The sequence below is a fragment of the Aulonocara stuartgranti genome, assembly GCF_965226115.1.
Source record: "Aulonocara stuartgranti genome assembly, chromosome: 7".
NCBI lineage: Eukaryota > Metazoa > Chordata > Actinopteri > Cichliformes > Cichlidae > Aulonocara > Aulonocara stuartgranti.
The window spans coordinates 21,127,604-21,151,384 of NC_138945.1; the positions used below are offsets into that span (position 1 = coordinate 21,127,604).

General features: G+C 42.3%; 3 protein-coding genes across 6 annotated transcripts in view; 1 reads left to right on the forward strand and 2 right to left on the reverse strand.

Moving 5' to 3' along the window:
- The window catches only part of shc3 (SHC (Src homology 2 domain containing) transforming protein 3), a 31,370-nt gene extending 26,356 nt beyond the window's left edge, over window positions 1-5,014 (reverse strand). Inside the window, exon 1 of the mRNA XM_082541565.1 lies at window positions 4,976-5,014. The gene's annotated coding sequence lies outside the window, so the exon portion shown is untranslated. The remainder of the gene's footprint in view (window positions 1-4,975) is intronic.
- A 76-nt stretch (window positions 5,015-5,090) lies between these two features.
- On the forward strand, window positions 5,091-7,362 carry LOC309711318 (cyclin-dependent kinases regulatory subunit 2). The gene is made up of 3 exons (XM_082541569.1): window positions 5,091-5,225; window positions 6,738-6,865; window positions 7,226-7,362. Exons 1-3 carry the CDS (start codon window positions 5,167-5,169, stop codon window positions 7,270-7,272), a joined length of 234 nt encoding a protein of 77 aa, XP_082397695.1. The 5' UTR covers window positions 5,091-5,166; the 3' UTR covers window positions 7,273-7,362.
- A 598-nt stretch (window positions 7,363-7,960) lies between these two features.
- Window positions 7,961-23,781, reverse strand: part of sema4d (sema domain, immunoglobulin domain (Ig), transmembrane domain (TM) and short cytoplasmic domain, (semaphorin) 4D) — a 41,465-nt gene continuing 25,644 nt past the window's right edge. For 2 of the 4 annotated variants that reach the window (XM_082541561.1, XM_082541562.1), the window contains exons 3-16: window positions 21,308-21,441; window positions 18,591-18,736; window positions 18,430-18,492; window positions 18,043-18,141; window positions 17,846-17,939; window positions 17,573-17,689; window positions 15,929-16,080; window positions 15,292-15,467; window positions 14,979-15,135; window positions 14,630-14,852; window positions 14,298-14,410; window positions 13,978-14,150; window positions 13,780-13,826; window positions 11,215-13,365 (exon numbers count right to left, since the gene is read on the reverse strand). In XM_082541561.1, coding sequence (XP_082397687.1) covers window positions 12,350-13,365; window positions 13,780-13,826; window positions 13,978-14,150; window positions 14,298-14,410; window positions 14,630-14,852; window positions 14,979-15,135; window positions 15,292-15,467; window positions 15,929-16,080; window positions 17,573-17,689; window positions 17,846-17,939; window positions 18,043-18,141; window positions 18,430-18,492; window positions 18,591-18,736; window positions 21,308-21,441 — 2,710 coding nt within the window. In that variant the 3' untranslated portion in view covers window positions 11,215-12,349. Of the gene's footprint in view, window positions 8,692-9,736; window positions 9,829-9,962; window positions 10,176-11,005; window positions 13,366-13,779; window positions 13,827-13,977; window positions 14,151-14,297; window positions 14,411-14,629; window positions 14,853-14,978; window positions 15,136-15,291; window positions 15,468-15,928; window positions 16,081-17,572; window positions 17,690-17,845; window positions 17,940-18,042; window positions 18,142-18,429; window positions 18,493-18,590; window positions 18,737-21,307; window positions 21,442-22,025; window positions 22,068-23,781 lie in introns of those variants that run through there. The other 2 variants (XM_082541564.1, XM_082541563.1) reach the window with 2 other exon arrangements.

Sequence of the window (23,781 nt, forward strand, 5' to 3'; positions counted from 1 at the left end):
TCCAAATATTCTTACAAGAGGGCGCCAATACCCCCCAAAAAACCCTCTAACATGTATCTTTATGTAACAATGCAAAACTAAACAACAAATCAATATAATCAGCCATATACAGCATTAAATGGCAATGAAATTTTTTTTCTTCCACATTTAGCCCTAATTACTTTCATGTTCTTCATACTGATTTATCCTTTTAAGTATGTAACACATTTTAAAACGGTGCATGTTTGTACAACTCTTGAGATTATCTTCAAGAGAATCCCATATTCTTATACCTTTAACTGTTGGGCACATTTGCCTTTGTGTGGTCTTAGCAAACTTAAAGTCAAACTTTCTTCTACTGTCCCCACTTCCTGAACACAATACAAACATGTGTTATTTTTTGCCTTGCACGTGAATAATAATGTCTGTAATTTCACTAAGTCTTCAAATTTCAACAATTTCGATTTTATAAACAAATTATTTGTATGTTCTCTATATTTAACATTATGAACCATTCATACCACTTTCTTCTGTAGCAAGTATAGAGGATGTACATTCAACAAAAATATAAACGCAACACCTTTGTTACTGCTCCCATTCCCCATGGGATGGACGTAGAGACCTAAAATTCATTCCAGGCGTTTCAGAGAACATGGCAGCACATCCAACCGACCTCACAACCGCAGACCTCGTGTAACCACACCAGCCCAGGACCTCCACATCCAGCAGGTTCACCTCCAAGATCGTCTGAGACCAGCCACCCAGACAGCTGCTGGAACAATTGGTTTGCACAACCAAACAATTTCTGCACAAACTGTCAGAAACCGCCTCAGGGACGCTCAACTGCATGCCCGCCGTCCTCATCGGGGTCTTGACCTGACTCCAGCTCGTCGCCGTAACAGACTTGTGTGGACAAATGCTCACATTCGATGGCGTCTGGCACGTTGGAGAGGTGTGCGCTTCACGGATGAATCATGGTTCACATTGTTCAGGGCAGATGGCAGCTGAGAATGTCCCAGTTCTTGCATGGCCAGCATACTCACCGGACATGTTACCCATTGAGCATGTTCGGGATGTGCTTGACCGGCGTATACGACAGCGTGTACCAGTTCCCACGAATATCCAACAACCTCGCACAGCCATTGAAGTGGAGTGGACCAACATTCCACAGGCCACAATTGACAATCTGATAGACTCCATGCGACGATGTGTTGCACTGCATGAGGCAAATGGTGGTCACACCAGATACTGACCGGTTCTGGGTCCCCAGACCCCCAATAGCGCAAAAAACTGCACATTCCAGGGTGGCCTTTTGTTGTGGGCAGTCTGAGGTACACCTGTGCACTACTCATGATGTCAGATCAGCATCCTGATGTGGCACACCTGTGAGGTGGGATGGATTATCTCAATATAGCAGATGTGCCCACTACCACACATTTGGACTGATTTGTGACCACTGTTTGGGAGGGATGGTTATATTGTGTATCTGGAATGAATTTTAGGTCTCTATGTCCATCTCATGGGGAATGGGAGCAGTAACAAAGGTGTTGCGTTTATATTTTTGTTGAGTGTATATAAGTCACGTATGTATTCCCCCACACCTCAGCACAATAACTGAGATAGGGGGAAATTAGTGAGAAATATAAAATATGCATTGCCTTATAATCTAATATATCTCTGACATTACCCAGAATATAAATATTTTTAACCATCCTTATTCTAACATATTCAATATGAGATGAGTTCAGTAACTCTCTCAATCGGAACTCCACCAATGGATAGAATTACTTCATCCTCTCTTACCCGATTTCCAAAAATCATAAATTTCGTTTTTGTCAAGTTCAAAGATAATTTGTTTACATCAAACCATTTTTTTAGTTTTTCCATTTCAGAAACCATTAATTGATGATGATGGTTTGAGAGTTGTTTGTGCAGACTTTGTGGAAGGCGGTGTGCAGGAATGCGGGAGTGAACCAGAGCAAGGTCAAGAAACAATAGCTCTCACAGATAGATGCTGCCACAGGCTATGAAACTAGATTACAGGTTAGGAAGAGGCAGGCCAGTGTGTGTGTGTGTGTGTGTGTGTGTGTGTGTGTGTGTGTGTGTGTGTGTGTGTGTGTGTGTGTGTGTGAGAGAGAGAGAGAGAGAGAGAGAGAGAGAGAGAGAGAGAGAGAGAGAGAGAGAGAGAGAGAGAGAGAGAGAGAGAGAGAGAGAGAGAGAGAGAGGAGTTAGTGATCCCTAGGTGAAGCTGTACCTGATGGAGAAGAAGAAGGGTGCCAATAAGAGGAGCTAAAGTCCAAATTGCGGCCCTTCTCAATGGTTTTTGACCGATCAGATAGAAACATATTCTCCTTTATAAATATGTGTACTATTAGTTGGGGTCATCTCTCTTCCAGAAGCTGGCCACAGCAAACTGTTGCAGACTGTGGTTTTCTAACGGGAAAGAGATCCATATGCAGGGACTGAAACCCTCTTTTACCTTAGATAAAAAGAACACGCAACACTTCTTTACAGCATTGCTTCTCATCATCAAGGTTTTTGGTTATTTGCCTATGCACAGCTCTCTAAAGCTCCTGCCACAACATTTCAACCAGGCTGAGGTCTGGGCCTTGGGCTATTGCAATATGTTGATTCCTTTGTTTTTGAGTCATTCTGCTGTAGATTATGTTAGCCCTGCAACAGACTGGCGATCCATCCAGGGTGTACCCCACCCGCCCTATGATAGCTGGGATATGCTCCAGCCACCTGTGACCCTGATAAGGATAAGCAGAAGTGACTGGATGAATTTAACATGCTAACTGAGGCCTGTAGAGTCTGAGATGTAAATCTTCACACCTGAAAACTCCACACTAGCAAACTGCCAAAACGTCATCTTGTATAAATTTGGCCACACTTGCTTATGATTAGTGATGGCCCGCTTGAAGCTGACGCTCCGGAGCGTGTGTCGAAAAAAACAACACACTGGTTCAGAAGCACTGTGTCGAGGCTTGCTTCGTTTGGCAAAAGTCACGTGACCAGTGACGTCCGAAGCTTCATTACGCACGTAACTGCTTCGGTACCTGATTCAAACGGATATAAGGAAGTGAATCATCCACGGGATTCGTGGAGTGTGTTGATGGTGACAGAGAGCGAAGAGGTGATCATTCCACTGACAGATATGGAGCCAGCGAGGAAGAGAGGACGTTCTGGCGTGTGGGAATATTTTGAGTTGATTTTGCTCAATTCATTTTATCTGCCGAAGTGAAAAACTTGAAATGTCCAAAATCATGTTTTTATAATGTAAATATCATTACAGCATATGACTTTAGGAACACTTCCATGTGAATTAAAGCTAATGAAGACTACAACAATGTATTTGACACTATACGTACATTACATTGCTACAGTTTAGAAAATCATTTTGTTTATTGTTTTTAGGTGATAGTCTGCAGGACCCAGGAATACCTGCATATCTACCAGCTTGCAGTGTGGTTCCTGCACTCCACAGCCTCTTCTGTTCCATGCAAGTGGATTTTCTCCAGGGCAGGAGAAACTATTTCTAAGAAAAGAAACAGACTCAGCCAGCGCACAGTAACACTAATCCTCTTGTTAACTGTAAATAACAAAAGGGCTACCTTACATAGATCATGTTTTTACTTTGCAAGTTCTTGATTAGGGGTGGGTTTTGATTATCGCTTTTCTGATTACAATCCATGCTAAATTGAATAAAGTGATATTGATTCATTAAAATCCCGTGTCGATTTGTAAATTAACGTCATTATGCCTGAAACGCCAGCATCTCAGGTTAAACCTCACAACATGTCGTCAAACACCATGCAGCTAAAACAGTAACTGGGAGCAGGTTTACGGATTCTGCATACAAACGTAAACACAGAGCGCGGACCCGACACGTCAGAATCAGATTTTGGTGCGTCGTCGGGTCCGCGCTGTGTTTGCCTCTTTTTTTTTTCGCTGGCTTCTGCAGCTGCAGGTTTCATAACTCTCTGTTTACATCTCTAATTAAGTCTCACATGTGTCAGCTTTCTTTTAATAGATACGAAATTATGGATATATACTGTTAAATGATCAGAATTGTAATATTTCTGACTGAGGCAAAACTTTCCAGATTCCAATCAAATTGAATCGGATCCTGTATCGAATCAAAAATGATTCTACAAATCAGTGACGATGCAGCCGTACTCAGCTCCCTAAGCATTTTCCCTTTCCAGTTCACAATCAATCCCACCCCTAGGTCAAAAATATGTATAGGACAATTGGCCTCATCTAATATTTTGTATGAACCTGTCCAGCTGTCCAGTGATTAAACGACAAGTAGATGGAGGCAGGACTTCACAGCAGGGGCATACTCCATAATGTGCTGTGCATTCTCATATGTATATTATATATATTGCTCACTTATTGTATTTACCAACATCAAGGAGTTATGAGCAAAGAAAGGCCACCATAGTGCATGTTTAAATAGGGAAAGTTTATTGATCAAAATGTATTACGCAAATACGCATTACATTTTTTTCAGCCCCCCAATCGAGAAAACAAAACCAATTACATGTTCAAAGCAACGGAACGGTGGCCCAATATCAGAGAGAACTCCACTCTTGAGTGAGCAGTGATAATTGAGCAGTCCGTTTTATTTTGCAGATTCAAGCTGCTCTTCAAAATTTTCACCACCAGATGTCACCGGAGAGGACTGTGTTGAAAAGCTTCGAGTAATGAACCGTTTTTCAATACAAGCTTCAGTGCTTCGGAAAGCTTCATTTGGCCATCACTACTTATGATGAAATGAAAATAAAAATTTTATCTGATGATAATTCATAAGGCTTTAAGGAAACTAGTAGTACACAGTATTTTATTTTAACCATCCTCATCAGGAATAACACAGTAGTGTATTTTAGTGTTGTGATGCATATTTAAACAGGTGAGATATATTGTGTTTCTATTTTGTGTGAAGATGAACAACTACTGCAAAAGAGGGCTGAAAACAACTTAAGACACTCACCTGTACTTTGATGACGGCTCGAGAACTACGATAAAGAGGGAAATTCTGGTCACATGACAGAAGTCGTCCAATCAATACCTTTGAGCAATCTGCACGGAATGAGCTACAGGTGGGCACTTGTTGTTATTCTACAACCCCAGTTTCTCGTAAAACTTTTCTAATAATTAACCTGATTTTTTTTTTCTGTAAATATGTCTCGGAACCAGATCTACTATTCCAACAGGTACAGTGACGACCATTACGAGTACAGGTGAGCATTATTGGTTCGCATGTTTAACTTTAGTAACGTCAACTAAAGATTAGCAACAAAGAGAAGACGTCTTCAGTGGATATTTTCTACCAAAAATTAAACGTAGACAACCGACACGAGGTGGTTTCAAAGTTTAAGCTTTGTCATGCTAGTTTTGCATGATAGTGCGATTTAAAAAAATAAATATATATATATATCCCTCCGGCTATCCTGGGCCCTTTTTGTGCCACTTTCATGTTTTAAATGCATGCCATTTCCACTGTGTTCAGTGGAATATAACCAAATTTGCCAAAGGATAGTTTTTTTCTGTCAATTTTAATATTTCAGTGTGAATTTCTTAAATCAGCCTAAAATGGCTGAGCCGCAAAAATCCCCACACCTCAAACCCTGGGGACTATATATATATATATATATATATATATATATATATATATATATATATATATATATATATATATATATATATATATATATATATAAAATTTTTTTTTTTTTTTTTTTTTTTTGGTGGAGGTGTAATAGTAGAATAATAATCCCATTGAATGTTGCCGTTCAATGGGAACACCACCATTACGGTGACAAACTTTTAGTGGCTGTAAAGTGAAAGTCTGACCGCCAGGTGTCGCCAGAACAGCTCCAGTGCTCCTTGAAAGGAAGCGACCACCCTGAGTTAGTTCACATTTTCAGTATTGCTTCAGTTAATTTCCAGTATGAATTTTCTCGTTTCTTATTTTTTTTGGGGGGGGGGGGTTAAAGTTTTTAGTTTTTAATCAATTTCATTGCTAGTTTTAGGCTTTTAAATTATTTTTTTATGAAATGTATTTGTCAAGGGGGAAGATTTTGGAAGTTCATAATGGGTATAACAATACAAATACAAGAAGTCAGTCGGATTATAGTCACTGAAACATCTGAGGTTTAAATGAGCAGAGCTTTGTCATCTTGGTATGTTGGCAAATGTGACCATTTTTTATATTAAGATTTTTGAAAGCAAGTTAATATCTTTGCCACCCCCATCACAGATACATTTAAGACCCCTCAGGCCAACTTTGTATTGATTTGCACTGCTTGACCTGTCCCTGCAAAGGAATACATGGACTCAAGGCACGCCTGCAAGATCCTCTGCACAGCATAGCAAGCCACTCAATGGCTTAAATATAGCGGTTTCCTTTAATTTGGCACCTGTGTATCGATCTGTATGTGTTTTTTTTCTGTAGACAATTCACATATGACTTTCGGCTGCATTTTACTTTTTAAGTCGTGATGAAACATTTGTTCCTGGAGACTCCTGTATAGCAGGAACTCCCTAAGAGACTTTGAGTATGTTGTCTACATATCTGTCTCTGGACAGTTTTTATCAACATAACATCACAACTGCAAGATCCAGTTGACACTTTGCATGGTTGTAGTTTAAATCATATCTCAGATAACTGGTGTCGTCCAACAGGATAGTTGCATCAAACCTTACAAGATATTTACACTCCACTATTAACAATCGTTTGTTCTCATCACTAGACATGTTGTTCTGCCTCGGGAGATGACTAAATATATCCCAAAATCCCACCTGATGTCTGAAGACGAGTGGAGACAGCTGGGAGTGCAACAGTCCCAGGGATGGATCCACTATATGATACATGAACCAGGTAATCTGCATGTAATATGTTATTGGCTTGCTTTTGAGCTGCTGAAATGTTGGCAACCTGGACTTGGCTGCAAATCCATTATGTTCTTAAAAGCTCTTGTAAGTTGGAGTTGATTTTTGATGCTATTCGTGCACTGTTTTGTCTGGATGACTAGTAAAGCAAAAGTAATGGTTTTCTCCCAGTTCATTTAAATGCAGGCCCAGATGCCGAGATGCATCACCAGAATGGCTGCAGAGTCGTAGGACTTTGGCTGTAACTACAGTGTAGCACATCATTCTGGTAATAGGCCTTTAAAACACACAATGATCAGGCCTCAGGTCACTAACCTGTTTGTATATTTGTCTGCTATTGTTCTCCTAGAGCCACACATCCTTCTGTTCAGAAGACCTCTACCTCCGAAGCAATGACACAAGACCCCACCCTCGCACTACTGGAAGAGTCCTCCTGTGATCTTTTATTTAAGATTATTAAGTGTATACTGTCTGGCTGCTCACTGCAGCATGTGAATTTCTCAGCTTTTTGATGTAATCCCTCTGATTTGTTTGCCTTTTTTTGCGGAGAAAGGAGGAAGAAATCTTCTTTGACTTCAAACCGAATTTATAAATTAATTAGAGATGGTCAAATCTGGTGTCAGTCTCTGTGTGTTCAGTTACATTTGTTTAATTGTCATGCTCTGACCTTTACAGTAATAAACAACCTGCTAACCACCTCCTGTTTTTGGGTTATGTTCCTGTAAGTGGTCACAAGAGGGTGGTGTGGCTCCACTAAACACCACCATGAAACCAGTGTTGTGCTGAAATACAGAAATGTGCCTTAGGAAGCCACATGTGGCTTCCTCTCATACATTAAAAGAAACTTAACGGAGAACCAAATTAAAAACAATTTAAGATAAACTGCTGTAAGTCTACAAATCTGAGGCACAAGTGTCAAAATAGCTTACCGGTAAAACTTTTTTTTTTTTTTAAATTAGATTTCAGTAAAGGCATTAACTATACATGATTTTCAAAGAAAATTCTTGATTATATTTACCATCTGTTCACATGTAATTTAAACACTAGAATGTGTTAAACTTGAAGGCATCATGACGTAAGCGACAGCATTTAAACAGTTTATTTCTGCTACAGCGTCAAATATGTAGTCACAGTTTTAATGTGAAGAAAATAACAGATGAAAAGCAGTGAGTGTGACAAAAGTTTCCATACTTGGGCTGAACTGCATTTCTTTTAAGATAAATTTTGCATTTTGATGGCATGTTGTTAAAAGAGAGCTACAGGCCCGATTCCTGCCATCAAATCCTACGAATTGGGTTTTGGGCTCGATGATTAAAGACATTTTCACTCAAGGTTATACAAATTCCAAGTAGCTATGATGGACTTGACAGAAGCTTCTGAAGCCAGCGAAGGTGCAAACATCTTAAAATGAATCTCACAATAAACATTTGACATGTTCCATCGCTTTAAAAATGCGAAACATTCCTTACAAGCACTGCTCTCAGGACGTTTGACAGAAATTTATTTTTGGTACAAAGGCAGCCCACGTGTTCTCAGATTGATGAGCTTCATCTCCTTGCAGAGTTTGGTCGGAGACTCCCACATTATCACTGCATATAGGTGACCCCAACCCCCCCAACTGCCCTTACCCCTGCAGGAGGCAGATTGTAAATGTGTTGCTTCATGGTCCCCCAAACTCCTATCTAAGAAGTGGCATTGTTGTTTTTTTGACAGTTTCAGTGTCAAAGGTGTGGTCCACCTGGATGGAGGACCATGTTCGCAACCAGATTCAGCCAAGTCAACTCTTCACAGAGCTCTGTGGTCATCACAGCTTTCCTAAAGCGGGAAAAAACACAGCTGTACTACGCAAGCAGTGCGATTTAATTACACAAGAGAAATGCTGGGAGTAGTACTGATGCATTTCAACAACTGCACATGCAGATGGGGAAATAATTGTTTGATCCCCTGCTCACGTCCAACGAAGGTAACAGGCTAAGTTTTATAGTAGTATAATTTTAATGGAGGCAGACTATTAACCAAAAACCCAGAAAAGACACATATATAATGTAAAAGAAGTATTTGATCCCCAAGCAAATCATGACTTATTACTTGCCTCCATTAAAATTAAACTGCCATAAAAATATGACACTTTCATTTATTTGTAAATGAGCAAACTTACAAATTAAGCAAGAGATCAAATAATTATTTCCCCCATTTTAAAGCCACGAGAAAAGTACTGAGTCATTGACTTTAAAATTCTGTAATAACCAATGCACTGCTTTTAATCAGCTTAAGTATCTGGCGATACTTAAGTTAACCCATTCGTGACCTACAGGTATTGTTGTCTCTCTAGGAAGACAGACTGATATTAGTTAGATATTAGTCAAAAATGTCCAGTAAATTCAGCAACATCAAGAAATTTAGGAAATTTAGTTAAATGTCACAAGACTCACACGTGCCTGTATTGAAGGAGGAATCTCATTAGCAGCTTCTCTAAAAGGAACATAAGCTTTTAGTTACTCATGCAATTTACAAAATATGGTTAAAAGAACATGCGATTCGTACAACACCGTTAGATACATGACGTTAAAGGCATTTAAAACTGTAGTCAGGTTAATGATTGGTGTATTTAAACAAGTGCACTTCAAAGCTTCAAAGCCCTTAAATCAGACCCTCATTTCGTTTGAACTAGCTCTTTCTTCGCATCCCTCGTTTCGTGTTATTGCTGCTATAAAAACCTGGACTTTGCACTTCTCCAGTACTCTTGACGAAAACAGCCTGGCAGCCTAAAGCTGAACATGCAGAGCAGGTTAAAACCGACGCACGTGACACAAACACAATCCAGGCGACTGACCGGAGAAGACAGCACACTCAGACCTACCCAGGCCTTTTCCCATCTCTTTAGCAGTTGCTCGTGCTCTGCGAGCGCACCTCTCCACTGGCTCAAATCTCGGGTTGGAATGTTCTCTTCATCTGTCGAACAACAACACGCTTTATGGAAATAAACCAGTGCAATTATCCATCTCTGCCAATGGAAACAGCCAGTCCAGAACACTCCCAATTCCATTCTGCATGCAGGACTATAGTCAATATTTTCCACCTGATACCTCCAATAGAGAGCCGGAGGTCAACTTCAGACACGTCATTTCCTGTGCTGGCCTCAGCAACACAGTTATACCGTGCGTCCTTGATCAGCGGCCCCTCTTGGAGCCAGCTGCTCACTAAAACCTCCCTCTGACCAAGCGGCCGACGGTACTCCTTTATGGGGGTGTCCAGACTGTGCCCGTTTACTAGCCAGTGAATGTGGACATCACTGGGACCTGTGGGACAGAATTGATGTTGACCTCTGATGTTTAAGGCACCACTGAGACATGCATGAAATACTTGCCTTTGGTTGGTCCACCTGTGGTCATCAATCAGTGAGCATGCATGCTGCCTGATCTCAGGTCTGATAGGCAAACATTTTCTAATTAGTATGTATCTGTCCTCTCTATGGAGCCCTTATCTTTTGAAAATACAACGGATGATGATAGTTTAAAAAAAAAGAAAGAAAGAAAAACAAACAAGGGTTGCAAACGTTTTACATTTTTATTTTGCCTCCCTACCAAGAACCACAGCCCCATTACGTCACCTAGTTTTATGTACATTGTCAAATTGTATTTTTTCCCCATATATACAAATATATTTACATTTGTTTACAGGCACAAAAATGATCTGGATAAAGAAAAGTGAACCCACTAAACTTTGTTTTGAGGAAAGATTCTTAATATCCTGGATAAGGAGGATCTGTCCGTCCGTCAGAGTGTGGTCACTGGACCCGATCACTGAGTTTTCCAGCTTAATGAATCCCAGCTTAATCTTTTTAAACATTCACGTTTGCTTTGTTTTTTTTAATGAAATACTCTTAAAAATGGAGGTCAATCGTTCCCACAAACAGAAAAAAAAAGCAGGGAGGATCACTTGTTACACACAAACAGGAACTCTGACATGCTCGCACTCACTCCCAGTTAGCTGATGTTTGCCAACATGCGAGATGCAGGAGAGGAGAGTGAATGTGCGAGAGTGATGGGTTAAAAAGCGAAAGGAAGAAATTTCTGAAGGATTTCGATTCTGGGGTGTGAGCTCAGCCTACGTCACATGCACCACTCACCCAGGGCGAGGCAGAAGAGAAGGAAGGCCTCCTGCGCGTGAACCCCCCAGGCCTGGTCCTTCAGCAGGGGAGGCAATAGTCTCACTTCGGCCTCCCGAGCCTCCGCGTTATGGGGCTTCGTGGAGGAGGGAGAAGAGGAATGGGGAAAGGAGGAAGGGAGTGCAGAGGGAGTGCTACCTCCAGAAGAGGACAGGGAAGATGAAGTGGCGACAGGAGAGGAGGCTGTGAGAGGGAGTGACGGAAGAAAAAGTACTGAGGAAAAAACAAGAAATTCAAACAGGGGCTGGCATGCAAACAGACAAAGGGATGACGAATGAATGGCCTAAAAAGTTCAAATCAGCTGCAATAAATTTAAAAAAAAAAAAAAAAAAAGCAAAAACAACAAGGATGAAGATCACAACTAGTTAGACAAAATGTTACCACAGATGTGACTCATTATAAATAATAATTCTCTGAAAATTGTCTAAAACTGAAGGCTTTATAAAATTACAATTAAAAAAATAACTTCTGATGTTGCCCCCCTTTTTTGTTAATCATGTCACACTGTACATTTTTACATTATTAACAGACCACATATGGAAAGATCTCCGACAAGGGTTAATACACAGGACGACCAGAGTTGTATCTGTGTGGGGAATGTCGATTTCACAGGAAGGAAAATAATAATAATACTAATAAAACACGAGAGTCTGCACGCAGGAAACACAGTGGTACAAACAGTTTGATTCCTTCTCTTACTGCCAGTTCACTGGGAGAGATTAACGCCCACATGCTCCGGGTGGTGACGCTGTGCTAACCTAGGCTACAATATACTGAGCAACTCTTCCCTGAGAAATCAATGTAATACTGAAGCATTCACTGTGTAATGAAGTATTCACTGCTTTAAAAAAAAAAAAAAAAAAAAAAGTAAAGAGATGCAAATGCTTCAAATGCCCCCCCCTCCCCCTCAGGCTGTATAGAAATGTGACTGCACTTTGGAAAGCATCACAGTAACTTACCAATTTGGTAAACAATGTTTCCAATTTGGAATGTTTAAAAAGAAAATTGACAAAAATTCAAAAAAAGTAATAGCTTTTCTTGCTGGGCTAAGCTGAAGGAGCTGCAGCTTCCTTGAATACAGTTGTTTTTTTGCTTCTTTTTTTTGCTTCACCATCACCATTAGCCCTAAAATCAAACAGCGGGAGTTAAAACTCTACAACCGAGCGGGAATGCCCGATCTGGGCCTCGGGATTCTCATGCCTTACAAAAATGTTGTGCCCTGGACAGAAGCTGCAAATGCAGAAAAAGCGCGGCCCCCTGCGCTCTCTGTGCCGAGAGGAGGGATCAAGTCTCTTGTGGCTAGCGTTAAGCTTCTGCATCTGCATCTGCATACTGAATGTCCTGAGATCCACAGTCCACATCAAAAGGTTTCTCCTTGGAGGGGCTTTCCTCTCCGAAACTGAGAGAGGGGACGCGACCGTTCCCGCACTCCGGCTCAGTTTCGTACCCTGTGTCACGGAGTGCCCGGAGGTTTTGAGTGGTTTGGCTGCCGTTCTGGGTCGGCTGCTCGGCCATGTTAATTTTCTCGATCGCAGAGGTTTCTATTAAACCTGCCTCACAGGCCCTGTACTCGGTCTGATGGGCGCTCTTGTGGCTGCCAAGTAGAGTGGCCCGCAGCCTCAAGCAGGGAGCTGGAAGGTACTGCATGTAGCAGTTGTACACCAGCGCAGCCATGAAGAGGAGGAAAAACAGGAGGAAGAGGAAGAGGAGGGCAGCGGTGTTGTTGTGCTGCAAATACTCTGCCGAGGGGTCCCGACTGTCAGGATGGGGGCCTTTGGAATTAGTGGGAAGAAGATTTACCTTTGGCTGGAGCTTGACTGTGCTGCTGGGGGGCGGGGTTAGTGACGCGTCGCTTTGGGGAGGGGAGGGTGGTAGGACTGTTGCTGCTGTGAAGCTGGGAGGGGCAAGGGCTGAAGTTAGTGCGGCTTTCTCCGTCTCTACTTTACCTTCAGCTGCACCCGTGGTAGCTGCATCGTGGCCACCAAGGGTGGTGGTGACGACATGCCCCGCCTGGTGCGGCGGTCTGGGCAGAAGATCCAGAGTCAGGGTGTATCCGGCCAGCAGGCGGCTGAAGTTCCTGCCAGCAGCGGGAGACCACTCCACGGACCAGCACTCATAGTACCCTTGGTCCTCTGGAGCCACGCTGTAAATGAGGAGCCCGTTTTCGGCTATGAGGTGGAAGCGAGAGGCCTCGGTGAGAACCGAGTCGTTAGATTTCCACATCACCTGGGCCAGGTTGGAATGTACCAGGCACGGCAGCTCGGCAGAGCTCCCCAGTTTCACTGCCACATGCCTGTAGTCCTTCCGAAACAGAACTGGCACTAAAAATAAGCAAACAAAAGAGACAATTGTGAGTTTTAGATACTGTCTGGTCTAATGGGGACAATTCCCAACACGAGGTACAAGTACCCACACACTGCAGTAGGCAAGAAGTGTAAATAAACTGGGTGGACCTGAACAGGTTTCAGCAGAAAAGTTAACAGTTAACTAAGAGTAATGGATAAGCTGTAAAAAAAACAGCAGCCAAAGGGAATTTGCAAATGATGAAAACCGATAAGTAACGACCAACAACAAAATGAATGTTTGACATGGCATGCAAAAGTTATGGCTGACTTACGGTCACAATCTCTTCATCTATGCATAACTTCATCTGAGTCACAGTTTAAATCACACAGCATTGTCCACTTTATAAAACTGAAGCCTGTATATGGGTGTGTGAGCGTGTTGAGGCCTACCTGAAGGACACATGTTTGCATCACCTTTCATGCTCTGGATCAGCCCCCTGCAAGACATGCATTGTTTTTATGAGTCAAAAAATACACATGCACAGTGCAATAACTGCACAAAGACTGTAAAGCAGGTCAAGCTGGAGGACGAATCAGTGCACGTGTGTTTTTAGCTTTGTTTTAGTGGCATTAAGAGTGACAGATTACCTGAGTGTTTGGCTGGCAGTGTCAAAGATGTTGACACATGTGGCAGTCTTCGGGTGCCAGGCGCAGTAGGGGTCTCGTGCCAGGATGCAATCCACACACGATGAATACCTGCCACAGAAAGCTGTAGGAGACTGGACTACACCCAGGTCTGACCCAGCATACAGGCACTGTGTCTGTGGAAACGCACATGAACCACAAAGTTTATCGCATATTTATCCAAGTGACTTATAAAAATGAGCCAACGTGATCCATATTTCACATTTTCTTGGTTTCGTTCTTTACTCATCTCCTAAAACTCATTGACAATAAAATAAATTGACCTCTGAGGACAGCAGCAGGTTTTTGATGGGTTCAGCGTTTTTCAGGAGCTGGATCTCCTCCACAATATGAACCTCATCTTCAACCAGCACCGACTTGTGCAGGACACCCTTATCTAGAAATGAGAATAATAAAAATGTCAGTTATTCTGCAAAGGTAATCGCAGGAAAACTGGACTCTTTAATACATTTATCTGCAAGTTTGTGGCGAGTCGTGGCTTTCTCACTGCACAGACATTCAAAGTTGACTGACTCAGATTTGCATATTTGCCTGATAAAACTTCACAAGGAAGTGCTTGTAACAGCTTCATTTTCATTTCATCTTAACTGATCACCTGTTCCAGTGAAGATGACGTCATAAGTAATTTTGTCAAGTGCTTGGACCCTCTCCACGACAATCTGGGTGTAATTGACGTCTTTGGTGATGAGGCGGGGCCTGTTGTGGATGGGCAGGATGGGATCCTCCAGCAGGGGGTGGTCCTTAACAAACTGAAGGGTTTTGTCGGGCAAGTGGAGCGAGTTGTTCATGTTCTGCAGTCGCATCTGGTTGTTAATACACTGGTGTGGAAGACAAATAGCGATGACGTTAGTAATCAACTTCATATGACCAACGCATCCTCTTTTAATTAACATGATTACTATATTGAGTAGATCACATCTTGATTACTCATGGCATCTACTTACAGCTCCAGGACGTGGAGTAGGAGTAATGCCGTTGTACCGTACCCACTTTGTGTGGGACTGCTCCACCGTGGCCTTCTGCATGTACTTGCCCTTGGAGAAGACGTCTTCCACATCCTTGATCTCGTAGGCACACACGGCTGACAAACCCACGTTACCCCTAGGTGCATATGTCAGGAAGAGACAAGGAGAAGAGTGAAAATGAGGCAAGGGAGTGAGTTTCGAGTTCTGCATTAGGCTGGATGTGAATGCTGCTCTTTGCTTGCTTGTTTAACGCTCCCGACCCAAACCAATTCCAAACCTTGAAATCACTGACCACTGAGAGGTGAAGACTCCGTAGATGACCGTGTTTTTGCGGTCTGTCCCCTTCAGGATGAAAACGTCATGAACCACGTTGAAAACGAAGTTGAGCTCAGGCATGGAGCACACCAGCTTGGCTTTCAGAAAGGACGTCCACTTTTTCTGCAGAGTGCGCTGCCCTCCAAGGTCGCCCTGTCGTGACAATATTGGAGATATTTAGCAGTGAGGGATGAGAGGGCAGCTGGAGCAGAGAAAGAATTTCCACTTTTCCTAACATTCCTTTACATTTTCAAAGCAGTAAAACTTGAAATGAATAGTACAAAAAGAACTATCCTGTTTGTTATACTACTAACTTTGAAACATTACAATACGCTGTTATGATGTATGTTGCAAGTTAAGTGCTTGCACTGGAACAGTGTTTTATATTGTCCACGTGCCATGGGTCTCTGCATGTGCATGCTCCAATTATGAGCTAAGGTTAAATTTAAAAAAAAAAAAAGAGGCAAAGGGAACTGGAAGGAGGAAGAAAAAAAGGAGAAAAAAAGACTTGCACAAACATACATACGCAAACATGCAGGACACAGGAAATAGTGGCTAAAGATGGATGGATTGATAGCGCTGGTATGTGCAGATGGCGCACAACGTGTACTGACCTTACAGACACGCGCCACCCTGGGGATGAACAGCTTGCCAAAGAATTCGTATTCCACCGACACCTCGGTGAAGAAAAAGTAGATTTTGTCGTCCTCGCCATCTGCTCCATTTTCCCCTTCTCTGATCACGTCGGCGAAAACGAAACTGGGTTCTGGGAGGAAAGCAGAGAAAGGTATTGGTAAGAAAAAAAAAAATCCTGGAGGCCACCAGTGCTACCCCTCAACCTCCTAGTAAATTTTGTAAATTTTGAAAATACTAGGTCATTTTCAGCAAACCTGACCTCTGACGTTGAGGTCCAGGTCACTGAGATTTTAATTCATCCAAGATTTAGATACTAGATGCATCAATGCTATCAATTTCAAAATCCTATATCACTTTGTTCTCGAGTTCTGGATGGCATTTCCTCTGCCTCCAGAGGCAATTTTTAACCAGCAGCATATGTCCTTCAATGCACATCCATAAACAAATATCTGGGACTGCTTCCATTCGTGCAATATCTCTAAAATTAGAAATATCCTGTCTCAGAGTGACGCTGAAAACCTAGTTCAGGCATTAATTACTTTAAGGCCTCCTTTTAAAAGGGAGTTTTTCCTTCCCACTGTCACCAAAGTGCTTGCTCATAGGGGATCATATGATTGTTGAGGGTTTTTCTCTGTATGGATTATTGTAGTGCCTACCTGACAATATAAAGCACCTTGAGGCAACTGATTTTGTGATTTGGTGCAGTATAAATAAAACTGAATTGAACTGAGTTATCACATTCACAAACCTGGGTGTCCTGCCTGGCGGAGTGACGACAATACCCCATCAGCCTTTTACGGCCAAGGGGTAAAAACTTTAGACTGCTCCCTTATTTCCCAGGGGGTTGGCACAGTGGATGGATGTCCGATTCTGCACAGGGTTTATGCCGCATAACCTCCCTGATGCAACCCTCCCACTTACTTGTGACCCCCTGAGACTGTGTCTCCTCCCAGAATCAAACTGGGATTTTTCACAAGTAGGGTGATATGGTACTGTAAAAAGTCTCACTGTATTCCTAAAGGTGGGATTAAGAGTCCTAAACTTTGATTAAATAAGTATGTGACACATTTAAATCTGGCACACAGGATGGAGATAATTTGGGGATCTCCCTCTGGTGACGTGTAATGCTGTGTTCATATCAGCAACAATATCATAAAAGAGCCAAGGCCAGCTGTGTCACTCTTCATCATCATCTTTGAGCGTGTGTGTGTGTGTGTGTGTGTTTGCGTGTTAACATGGGAGCATGACAGGTTGATACTTCACTGGTTTGAGGCCTACTCAGCTTTGATCTGTCACACAGTCACAAATTGGTAGCCGTGTAGTTAAAAGCACTGCTGTGTTTTCTACACGGCCTCTAATTAACAAGAGGAAGGAGGTTTTTTTTTTTCTTGGTGTTGTAGTCGATGTATTTTGCCAACCAACAAAATACATATGTGAAAGTGATGCTGCAACAACAGGTCAATAAACTGCAGCAAAGAAGGGATTCGATCAATCCAGATCCATTAACATGAGTCAGTGGCACTCGGGGGACATTTCTACAAGATGTTTTCTCAACCTTCAAAACACATTTTTAAAAGCTATTCTCCCAACAGCCTGACAATCGTTTAGTTCATTCAACTCACCATTAAGCCATGATGTGGAGTACTCTGTCCTCAGCAGAGACTGGGTTGGGGAGTATCTGGATATAATCGGTTCACTGCCTAAGAAATTATAAGCTGTCCCCGAGTACAGCACTCCATCTGATAGGAAAACAGAGAATAAAACATCAGAAAATTATTTTCCTTCTCTAAAAAAACCAAAACAAAACAAAGGGGATTGTTATGAATTTCACTGCAGCCATAACCAAAATAAGCACTTTATGAAATGAGATGAGAGAAGAGCTGGCCTCAACTCACCAGCCATGACAGTAGTAAAGCTTTGCGAGGGGTCAAAGGAGCACTTCCCTCTGCCGTCCTCGGGTTTACCGTGAAGTGAGAAGTTGCCAAAGTACTGAAAGAGAAGATTACTTATGAGATGAGGCGGCGGTGTTAATAAGTGAGTTTAAACAGTGAAGTACGGCGTCTGGGTAAAGAGCGGTTGAAAATTAACCTACCAAGTAATCACACTGAGGCTGAAAGGCGTGTGTGCCGCAGACATACAGCCGCGTGTCATCTACTGCTTGGAGCACTCGAATGTAGTTTAGACACTCCCTCTGAAAGAAGAGGGAACAAAACAAAAGGAGAATTATGACCTTGTGGTTACAGTTCGCCCGTCTAGAGTTAATGTTAGACATTTTCAAAATTAAATTACATAACTTCAGTTATTTAATTTTGTCTTTCAGAAATTTGTCTTTTTCTTTGTCATCAGAGTATACATTTTTGAACCGTCACCAAACCAGTGTTTTGGGAGGTCACACTGATCTTCGGTTGCCAAATTCTAATCAGACGGACAGAGCAGCATCCATGCATGCATCCCAGCATGTAAGAGCTGTTAAACTAACCTCTTTTGATTTTCCTTTCAGCGTGCACATATTCATAGATTTTTCTGTAACTGGCCACGGAACCTTAAACAAACAGGAATAAAGTAAAAAAATATTATAATCCAGATTATTTAAAACATCCCTCCACATGCATTACCATGAATCGTTTAAGATTTAACTACCTTCTTGTTTCTGACGCTCACATTCTTCTTGCTGAGCTCAAAGATGGCCTCCCTTGCTCCCACATACAGCGCATCCCTTTCTTCACTCAGCAGTAATGTGGAGTAGTTGAAGATGCCCGGCTCTGAAAACTCCATCAGATCTAAATCTAGCAGAAAAAAAAAATCATCATAAACCATTTTTTTACTCAATAACATCTGTATTTAACTGTAGTCAGAATTTAATTTACAGCTGATATGGCTGATATGTTGAAATGAGCATCTGTACAGTAGAACTAGCTGCTTTGAGATATGGACCCACGCGCAGGCAAATAAATATTAACCAAGCCACAACAGTTTCAGCTTTCACATTCAGTCACAAGGGACAAAGTGCTAATACCCACTGTACACTGCTCTGTTTAAATTAGTGACTAGTAGGTGAACACGGTCGAACATTAAGTAGCTGAAGAGCGAGACGTTTCTTTGAAGGTGGAGCTAAACGGAGATCAAATGGACTTTTACTCATCGTGGACCCAGACACACGACTTTAGGTACATTGTTGCTGGACATTATCATTCTCTAAAACTGTCAGCGTTGTGTTTATGGTGTTTCTGTGGCCAAAAACACTTAAAAACAGCTTAAAGTTTCACTGCAATAAGCTCCTTATTTTGATTCTTGGGCTCTACTACAGTAGCTTTGCATGACTCACAGTGCAAACTAATCTTCGTTCAGTTTAAACTGTATTAGTGGAGCCTTTCAGTTCATCAACTATCTGAAACAAGTCGCTTTAAGCTCCTCCTTCTTTAGGCCAATTTTCTTCTGATTGGCTGCCCAATTAGAACAGCATGTGGCTGGCACTGCTGTGCTCACAACCAGAACTGGTCATATTAAGCACAGATGAGATCCAAGAGAATAAAATCCTATGTGAAACCAAGCATTCATGAAGCAGTAAGTGAATAAAGCTCACTACATTTTTTACTTTATTTTATGATTCCCAAAATTTTAGAACTAGGCCAGGTCGCACACCCAGGCTTGTGTAGCTGTACTGAGCGAGGTTGTTTTCTCCCCGTCCTAATAGCTGAGAGGTTTGCTGGATGAGGACCTGGAACAAAACAGTGCGCTGTCTATTTGCAGTTTATGCATCAGAAGGTGTTCAATAAACCAAACGTTTCAGACCCGGTTTTGAGAGATACTCGAAACCGTGTGAAACTAATAATAATAATAATGGATTGGATTTATATAGCGCTTTTCAAGGCACCCAAAGCGCTTTACAATGCCACTATTCATTCACTCTCGCATTCATACACTGGTGGAGGCAAGCTACGGTTGTAGCCACAGCTGCCCTGGGGCAGACTGACAGAAGCGAGGCTGCCATTTCGCACCATCGGCCCCTCTGGCCAACACCAGTAGGCGGTAGGGTAAAGTGTCTTGCCCAAGGACACAACGACCAGGACAGAGAGCCCAGGGATCGAACCGGCGACCTTCCGGTTACAGATACGCTTCCCAACCCCCTGAGCCACGGTCGCCCTAAGGTGAAACTAAGATAACAAATACTGGAAACATTGGAAAGTCCGGTTGCTCTTTATTGCGTCATTGGCTGTTTTTGTGCACAGCTGTGCATTCTTTAGCCAGCTGAGTGAAACTAGGTTTGCAGGAATAATTGGGAATTATATGCATCCACACACACAGGAGAATAAGGCAACACACTTTAATACACTTTAAAGGGACTCAAGTGTACACATGTAAGCAGGAACATTAACCAATGACAGATAATGAGGCCAGCAGAACACTATTTTCTGTGCTGTAACCGACCAAGTTGCATCAGTTCAGTCAGCAACGACAAGTGAGGCTAACGAAAGGTTTTAAAAAGGATGAAAGGAAGGATCCATGGATGTATGTATGGGCATTCTAGCTGGAGATACTGGCAAGACAAGTCCCTTGTATCTTGAAAAAAGGCCAAAACAAAAAGGGAAGTCAAATTTTCTGTTACAGAGTCATCAGGACACATCAGCGTTTACAGTGTGGTCAAAAAGGCCCCAGACCACCTCGTAAGCAATTTTTGTGATCGCATTACAGTGCATCCCTACAGCTGCTTAGCACTTATAATCACATCTTAGAGTCACACCTTTGTGCATCTCTGGGTACTCTGCATTAACATTATATAAATGAAAACTCTCATTACACTTTGCGTTGTGATTGATGGGAAAACCTGGGGGGAAGAGTTTGTGTTTGGATGGTTGTGCCAGGTGCAAGTGGGCTCATGTTGCAGGTGCCAGGTCATAAACACTGCCACCATGAAAGCAAATACCCTCACTGACTGACTGAAACAGTGACTGTGACCCAGCGAATTGAGAAACATGGTTAAAGGGTGAGCCGCGCTTGTTCTCTTGCAGAGACAGAGTTACTTGAAGCTATTTCTGTAAACGGCAGCTTGCAAACAGCTTCTGCCTGACACACACACACACACAAAAAGGGATCCAACTTGAGGGTCTGTGGTGAGGTTGTCTCAAGGTAAAATTAGGCGACAGATGTTGACGTCTTTGCTTCACAGTAGATTGCTAAGTTATAACAGAGCTGTGATATATTAGAAAGTAATACAGAGAGTGCAGTTTGAGTTCACCAAGCACTGAAGTGAATGATCTTTATCACGTATTCGTGTTTCAGACTAACAAGCATTACATTCTTACATTCTCTGATTCTATCATAATAACCAGCCAGCGGCATGTTATTTCACGCCTTACCTTGATGTCTCCAGGAAGTGCGAGGCACACCGTGGGGCCCGTGTGTGGAAACCTCCAGGAGCAGCCCCAGAAACACCCCCAGCACGCCAAAGCCCATATTAGATTCTGATAACTTTGGAACTGTGAAGTTTCCTCTGCAGGGACACACAAAGACAGCGAGTAAAGCCACGCGCAAAAACCCGTTCTGACAAAGCATTTCATCACATGCCACAGACAGATCATATCAAGCGGCACAGATGCTAAAAGGGAACAGGTGTCAACTCTAGTTCCCTCCCGCTAAGCTATCAGGGTTCATCCTCACACACAACACAAGCACACAAACAAATCAGAAATCAAAAATCAACTTTGACAAAATGATTCGATCACTTGTTGGCAAATAGTTGCAGCACTTGAAAGACTTTTTTGTGCGGTTAAATAAAGAAGAACAACAAATGTGAAGTTGAATGAGCTATCAGAGGAGTCAGTGAGGAGGAGACAGAATGAAGAGGCTGCACACGATCTAATATGACTTACAGTAACAGAAAAGTTTGTTGTTGTTGTTTTAAAAATAAGCACAAAACCACAGACACACACACCCTATCCGGAAGATTAAGGAAGAATGCAGTGTGTGATTTGGTGTGAATTACAGTTTGACATTTTCATTTGTTGTTGTGCGCAGACGGACGTGCCATCCTGCACCGCGTTATTGTTGAAGACTCAGACAGGTGTATCCGCTTGCCTCGGGCGATGATGATGATGATGATGAGGAGGATGACAATGACCAGACTGATGACAGCATTCCTGGCAGCTACCAGCTCTTATCAGATCCGGATGTTCTTTTCCATTTGTCAATTTGGAGATCGCTGTGATCAGTCTTCCTCTTAACAGCTCAGGCCTGCTGCTTTCACCTCAGGATGAGCCTGATAAAGCCTCCATTAAGCTGCTCTGTGTGCCATTTACGTAAATGTAAACGTTTCCAGGCCTGTCTCAGGTGGCTGACACTGTCACATGAAATAAAGCCAAACAAATCATATTTTTGTGTGCAGCTCTGAGCTTTGAAAGTCACACATTGCCGCCGCTTCTCTTCCTTGAAATGCTGTGTCATGTTAGCATAACGAATAATACTCTGGTGTGTTCAGTCTTTTTGTTGGGATTCTTCCTTCAAATCTGAAATGGTTAATATCCTACAGTTCAACAAACCCACATTTCAAAGGTGGCAGTTTTAGGTCAGCAGCAAAGCTGGGGTAAAAAAGCAAAGCTTTAAAGCTTAAGTAAAATATTAAAATAAATCTCTAAATCTGTTCTCAATCCTGCTTGCAAAACACGCAGCGATTGCCAAATTTACTGCTCTGCAGGGGACAAAACGAAAAAAAAAATGCAAGATTTGAGGTCAATATTATGACTGCCAACCAAACTCTTTCTGACATGAACGGAAGCTGGTTTACCTGATTTTATTTTATAAATATTAACACGGAAACAACATTACCTCTCAAAGTGATTAACGGACATAATGCAATTGCAAAGCTCAAGCACCGGAGCCCTGTTGGCGGATGGGCGCGTGCAACTCGCTGGTACCCTGCTTTGTCTCACTCATTTAACCCTTCTTTTACATAATTGGAGCAGACTGCTTACTGAGGCCTGCATTCCCTGTGTTATGTTCAACTAAAGCCAGTATTGTTGTAGTAAACAGGAAGCAGGTGGGTCAGGTGCTTTGCACAGTCGTCTCCTACGGAAGCGTATTGATCACAAAGCCGGTTTTTCTGGTTTGCACAACGGCACGATGAATGAAGTGGAAGCACCCATACAACACCGCAACAAACAAACCAAAACCAAAATTAAAAAAACGGGTGGAGTAGTCACGCATGGAATGCGATTAAGGGTTATCAGATGTCTCGTAAGATAAGGATTAAATTTCAGGTGAATACCCACAAGGCGCCACTTTGAGCAAAATGTGCATAAATGTTTTATTGGGTCGTTTGTCCTCATTTTAGACCTTTTAATTAAAATGATAGAACATCGTTTAAGCTCAAAGAACAGATAAATCACTGTCAACTACCTTTTAATGACCTACAAGCACCATTATGTCACATTCAACTCAAATATAGGTTAGTAATTAGTTATTCGGGGGAGGGGGTGATGCATCATACAGCAGCACATACAGCCAATCAATGGAGCCCACCCCCAGCTGCAGAAAAAGAGGCAGGATAATAACTGATTATTGATTTGGTTTTAAATGAGAACAAATGGCCCCAGAGGCCATGGCCCTCTTAATAATAGGTCCCCCCCCCCCCTTTTTTTTCGGGGGGGGGGGGGGAAGGTTTCCACCAACCTAATCTGGCAAAGATGGAATTCCATCCCGGCTTCAGGCATAGCCATGGACTCCACTCTGCTAAAGAGGGGGTCAAATACACAAGGACCTATTGTTTACTGAAGATGAGAGTAGCCTCCACTCTACTCCCACTCCACCACCCCCATCACATCCACATCATCACTGC